Below are 6,392 nucleotides of genomic sequence, written 5' to 3'. Positions count from 1 at the left end.
CACCAATGGCATGGTATTGAATTATTGTGGCCAATAGCTAAGGTAGAGGAAGGGTAAACAACTGGAAAGTGTATAAAAGATCAGCCATTTTCATTAATAAACTGTTGCCAAGTGTTACTAACTGAGACTGCTTGTGGTCTCTGCTTTGTGTCGTGACCGCCTCAACTGCGACATTTTGGTGACGCCGACGTGATAAGAACAAAGTCGGTGGGGGCCCATACGGGGTCCTAGCAATTGGCAACCGTGACCCACTGGGACGTAGTGGGGGAGGCGGCGTTGGTGCAGCTGAGAGTGGCAGGTGGAAGCCACAGGGAGGTCCGGACCTGATTCCCTTCAATCAAGACACCTGGAAGTAGGTGAGCCACCAACTAGTAATAATGGGACAAAATTTATCTAAAGAGGAAGAAAGTGTTCTGTCTACATGGAAAGTTTTGTTAAGAAATAAGGGAATTAATACGTCAGACTATGAGCTTCGTAATATATTGCTGTGGGCTAAATCACAGAATTTTGGCACTGATCCCAAAACAGCATTTAGTGTTAAGGCATGGAAGAAAGTCGGGGACAGACTTTGGCAAGTTATTCGAGTGGGAGATAAAACAGCTGTTGATTTAGCAGTAACCTGGAACTCGCTCTTTGAGGCTTTAAAGGAATGGAGAATAGAGAGAGAAACGGAGCAAGATGCGGACGAAGAGTCGGGGCTGATATCTGACGGGGGGGCTGAGGTAGAAGGGGGCTCTGATGGGGAACTTGGTGAAGAAAGTTCGGATGCCATGGGAGTTACCCGGCATGCTGCCAGAGCTTCTGGAAAAGCTGCCAAAGCTTCCGGGAAGGCTGCCAGAGCTTCTGGGCTGGGTGCCAAAGCTTCTGGGAAAGCTGCCAAGGCTTCTGGGAAAGCTGCCAAAACTTCTGGGCAACCTGCCCTAGCCTCTTCTTATCAGACTCCTAAGCCTCCTTATCTCACACCTGCGCAGCAGCTCAAGATGGTGCCTGTATATACTACACCGCTACTCCAGGTAGCTGAAATGTCTTTAGCAGAGAGAAAGGTCCAGCCATCTGCCCCCCCGCTTCCCTCCTCTCTGGTCCAGCCGTCTGCCCCCCCGCTCCCCTCTGAGATGCTTGAACAACCTGCAAGGCCATATCCTCCTTTACCTGACAGTGACAATAACAGTGAGTCAAGTGATGAGTCGCCCGCAGTAACACCTGAGTTGGGGCATGGAGCTCTGGTTTCTTCATCTCCTAAGAGCTCTAGTCTTACTGCCCCATGGACTTTGCCTCCATGCCAAGTCACTGTGCTTCCTCGACACCCTCAGGAGTTTTGGGAATTTGTTAGGAGGAAAGCAGTTGAAGAAAAGAACTGGGACATCATAGAAAGGTTAGGTGCTCCAAGAGTACCTCAGGAGAACAGTGCCATTGCAAATGTTGCTTGTGATAACCCTATGGCTTTTCCAGTTTTCAAAGCAGTTCCTGGAACAGGACAGAACGACAGTCATCATGTCTTTGCCTGGAGGGTTGTGCAGGACCTCCAATCAAAAGTAGCTCAATATGGTATTAATTCCTCAGAGGTAATGCAATTAATACGTGTGATTAATGCAGATTTGCTTGCACCTTATGACATCACTCATCTTGCTACAATTCTATTCCAGCCAGTACAATATGGTGTATTTCAAGAAACTTGGAGGCGAGTGGCTGAGCGCACTGCTTTAACAAATATGCAGTTGCCTCAACACGACCCTCGTCATGCTGTGGGTGTTGATGCCCTAATGGGCTCTGGGCCTTTTGCTAATCCAGATTTACAGGCAAGGTGGGATCCTTCGATTTTGGCACAAGCTCAGCAAATTGGCATGAGTGCCTTAACTAAAACAATGGAAATGGCAGCTCCAAAACAGAAATATGTTACTATACAACAAGGAACAAGAGAACCATTTTTGCAGTTTGCAGAAAAACTTGCTGCTGCTATTGAGAAACAAGTAGATGATGAAACTTTGCGAGACAAATTGTGTGTACAATTGGCTAAAGAGAATGCAAACCCAGATTGCAGAAAGATTATTGATACTTTGCCTGGGGAACCCACCTTGTCTGAGATGGTTACTGCTTGCTCGAAAGTTGGTTCAGTCGAGCATAAAATGGCAGCTCTTGCTGCAGTGTTAAGACCTTCAGCGAAATGTTATAATTGTGGACAACAAGGGCACGTAAAGTCACAGTGTACTGTCCAGAAAACAACATTTAGGCCAAGTGCAAGTAGCGACGTTGTATGCAACCGTTGTGGTAAATCTGGGCACTATGCTAAGCAATGCAGAAGTAGATATCATGTAAATGGTCAGCTATTGCCGGGAAACCCAAAGAGGAGCGCGAAGGGGCGCGTGGGGAAACAAATACCCCAACAACCACAACAGCAAATGCGGGCCTTCCCAGCCCTGCAAAGCTACTCATTTGCGAACAATACTCAGGGGCAACAAGCGGGTCCGCAGGGATTGATATACCCACCGCTGACACAGTAACCATTTTAACAAAAGAAATATGTAAAGTGCCTCTTGATGCCTATGGTCCGATAGGACGGGGATTGAGTGCGTTTTTGATAGGGAGATCAAGTGCTACACTTAGAGGTATTCATGTGCATCTAGGGCTTATTGATGCTGATTATTTAGGGCAGATTCATGCTATGGTATCCATTGATGACCCTCCTGTCACTATTCAGAAAGGAACTTGCATTGCTCAGCTTGTACCTTTTGTGAGTTCTGTTCCAAATGCAGTGGACCGAAGTCGCGGCACAGGAAGCTTTGGATCGACAGGAGTACCTCAAGTGTTTTGGACTGAGAAAGTAACAGAGAGCCGTCCAGAAAAGACATGCACTCTCACCGCCAGTGGATGTCATCCAGGAACTATATCAGTAACAGGTTTGATTGACACTGGAGCAGATGTCACAATACTCTCACGACTTTGCTGGCCTCAATCGTGGCCTCTCACTCATGCAAGTTTTGGACTCCTCGGGTTGGGTGGTGCTACAACAGGTGGCCTGTCAGCCATTGTAATTAATGTGAAACATCCTGATGGCCAACAAGCTAACATCAGACCCTATGTTGCCGATGCTCCTCAAAGTTTGTGGGGACGAGATTGTTTATCTCAATGGGGTGTCAAAATTACTACGGATTTTTAATGGGGGCCACTGTGTTGCAGGGCAATGAACGTCCAGTTGTACCCCTGGCATGGTTGACAGATAAGCCTGTCTGGGTTCGCCAGTGGCCCCTGACTACTGAAAAGCTTACTGCCCTGCAAGAATTAGTTTCAGAACAATTACAAGCAGGACACATTGAGGAATCATTCAGTCCCTGGAACACCCCCGTTTTTGTAATAAAAAAGAAATCGGGAAAATGGAGACTTTTACATGATTTACGGCAGATAAATGCTGTAATGGCAACAATGGGAGCCTTGCAACCAGGCCTTCCTACACCCACGATGATTCCACAAGAATGGCAAATAGTTGTCATTGATCTAAAAGATTGTTTCTTCACTATTCCATTGGCTGAGCAGGACAAAGAAAAATTCGCATTTACGGTGCCTTCTATAAATCATGCTGAACCCGATAAAAGATATCAATGGAAGGTACTCCCACAAGGCATGAAAAATTCGCCAACTATTTGTCAATGGTTTGTGGCACAGGCCTTGTCAAAAGTGAGAGAGCAATTTAAAAACTGCTACTGCTATCATTACATGGATGATATCTTGTTGGCATCGGACAACAAACAACAGTTGTCAGCTCTTAAACAATGTGCTGTGACAAATTTGAAAGACTTTGGCTTGATTATTTCTCCAGAGAAAGTGCAGGAACACATGCCTTGGAAATACCTAGGTATGTTGGTGACCAACACTCAAGTTATGCCTCAACCTGTAAAGTTAGACATTGATGTTAAAACTGCTACTGATGTACAGAAATTGGTTGGTTTAATAGGTTGGATTCGATCATATTTAGGCATAACTAATCATCAGATGCAGCCATTGTTTGATCTGCTGTCAGGCATCACTTCCTCCACTGATGAGAGGCAATTGACCTCAGCGGCAAAAAAGACCCTAGAAGAAGTTGAATTAGCCCTAGCACACAAATTTGTTAACAGGATAGATCCCTCTGTTGGTGTTCAATTGTTTATTTTGAAAGACCATGAAATACCATGTGGAATACTGTGTCAATGGAATGATAATTGGGAAGATCAATTGCATATTTTGGAATGGATATTTTTATCTTTCAGATCTCGGAAAACAGCTCCAGGACTTTATGAGCTCTTTGCAGATATTATCATCAAGGGTCGCAGGCGTTGTCATGAGATTTTGGGACAGGATCCTGTGACCATTGTGATACCTGTGCAACAGTGGTATTTTGAATGGTGCTTTCAAAATAATCATGAATTGCAATCTGCCTTATCTTGTTTTACAGGCCAAATCTCGTATCACTTGCCTTCTCATCCTGTTCTAACACTGACTAAAGAGATTCCTTTTGAAGGTGTTCCATGTCATGTAAAAACAGATAACGGCCCAGCATATGTTTCGCAGAACATGCAGGCATTCTTTCGTGCTTGGGGCATTGAGCATTCAACAGGTATTCCACATGTTCCCACGGGCCAAGCAATTATTGAAAGAGCTCACGGACTTCTTAAACGTCAGGTTCAAAAACAAAAAGGGGGAATGCAACAGGAGTCACCTCAAGTGAGATTAGATAAAGCTGTTTATGTGTTAAACTTCTTGCGTCCCCTACCTGACTCACAGTTATCTCCAATCTTTTGCCATTTTTCTTCTTTGAATTCTAAGCAACCAAATTTCCATAGAAATGTCAAGGTATGGGTCAAGGATTTGATTACTGGTATATGGTCTGGTCCAGTGGAACTAGTAACCTGGGGAAGGGGTTATGCTTGTGTTTTGACAGATAATGGTCCTCGATGGGTTCCTGCTCGCTGTGTCAAACCTTACCTAGAGCGTGCGGGAAAGGACAGGATCAATTGCTCCGCAGCTGAAGCAGAACGTGCGGATGACACTGGCTAAGACCATACATCAGTACTTAAAGATGGATGAAGGAAGGATGGGAATTTTGTTGATGGTTGTGATTGTGATTTTGTGTGTCCCCTCTCTGCTTGGGTTTTTGCAAAGGGCCCTGCAAAAATCCATAGCAGCTGTATTTACAGGTCAAAAAACAAAAAGGGGGAATTGTGGAAGGGGCTAGCAGCGGGCCTGTTAGCTAAAGGAGCGAGAAGTAAGAAGAAGAAGAAGCTGATAAGGAGCTTTCTCCAAGGCCGTAACCAAGGAGATCGAGAGAAGGAAGATAAGAACATTCTTCAGCTGGATGAAGCATTTTTAGAAAGTTAGGTGGAGTCAGAGTAACTTTTCACCAATGGCATGGTATTGAATTATTGTGGCCAATAGCTAAGGTAGAGGAAGGGTAAACAACTGGAAAGTGTATAAAAGATCAGCCATTTTCATTAATAAACTGTTGCCAAGTGTTACTAACTGAGACTGCTTGTGGTCTCTGCTTTGTGTCGTGACCGCCTCAACTGCGACAGACTTCAGTTGGTGTCAGCCCAATTTCTGAGTCACCACTGAATTTATACTATAGAAGAACTCTATTTCATAGAAATGAAGGTTTCTGTTGTAATTATATTTGTGATTTTATTCCTAAATTAGAATGGAATTTTCATATCTTTTTCTATATTTCAGCTCATACAGTTCTTACTCTTGTTTCAGACAAATAAATAAACATATAATGACTTGTTTATTGCCTGTGCAGATTTCTTGGAAGCTATTGCTAGAAATTAATACACATAGAGAAAGGATTTAAATAAAACTTTGCTGTAAATCTGATATTTATAAAGTTTCAATGTGCATTTACTGGGAAAACTGAAAACCAAAACAGCTTAAAAACATACAAAGAAAAAGAATTAGTGTCTGTGTGTATTCAGTGGTTACACAGAAGAAAACCTATGAACTATTACTAATTATATTTCTTCACTGAAATGGGTATAGTCACAAAATCATTCACATTTTTATCTTTCTCCTCTGCATTCTCCATGGACTAGTGGTGTACGATTTTCCAAACTATATTTTATCGCTAACTCTTCCACAATCTCAAGATACTTGTGGTCAGATCACTGCCTTTGCATTTCATTATACCAGTCTGCAAAACAATGGTAGTGTTACTAAAAATAGATATAACTAGATATAACTATTCGTGATTCAATTTTATTCCTTTAAGCTGATGTATTTTGAATGTTTCCATGGAAAATGTTGTATATGTTGACCTCAGCTATTATATATACTCTATAGTCACTGAAGGAAACTTCATAGATTCATAGAATCCCAGAGTATCCCAAGCTGGAAAGGACTACAAGAATCATCAAGTCCAACTCCCTGCT

At 43.2% G+C, this 6,392-nt stretch overlaps 1 protein-coding gene across 1 annotated transcript; it reads left to right on the top strand.

The window, feature by feature from the left end:
- Window positions 1-377: 377 nt before the first annotated feature.
- LOC131083313 (endogenous retrovirus group K member 5 Gag polyprotein-like) lies at window positions 378-2,498 on the top strand. Its single transcript, XM_058023905.1, has one exon. It carries the CDS (start codon window positions 378-380, stop codon window positions 2,496-2,498), a length of 2,121 nt encoding a protein of 706 aa, XP_057879888.1.
- The last annotated feature ends 3,894 nt before the right edge of the window (window positions 2,499-6,392 follow it).

The sequence above is a fragment of the Melospiza georgiana genome, chromosome 1 (genome assembly GCF_028018845.1).
Source record: "Melospiza georgiana isolate bMelGeo1 chromosome 1, bMelGeo1.pri, whole genome shotgun sequence".
In the NCBI taxonomy this organism is placed as follows: domain Eukaryota; kingdom Metazoa; phylum Chordata; class Aves; order Passeriformes; family Passerellidae; genus Melospiza; species Melospiza georgiana.
Note: the sequence above shows the minus strand (reverse complement) of the source record. Positions and strands in the feature narration are given on the sequence as shown.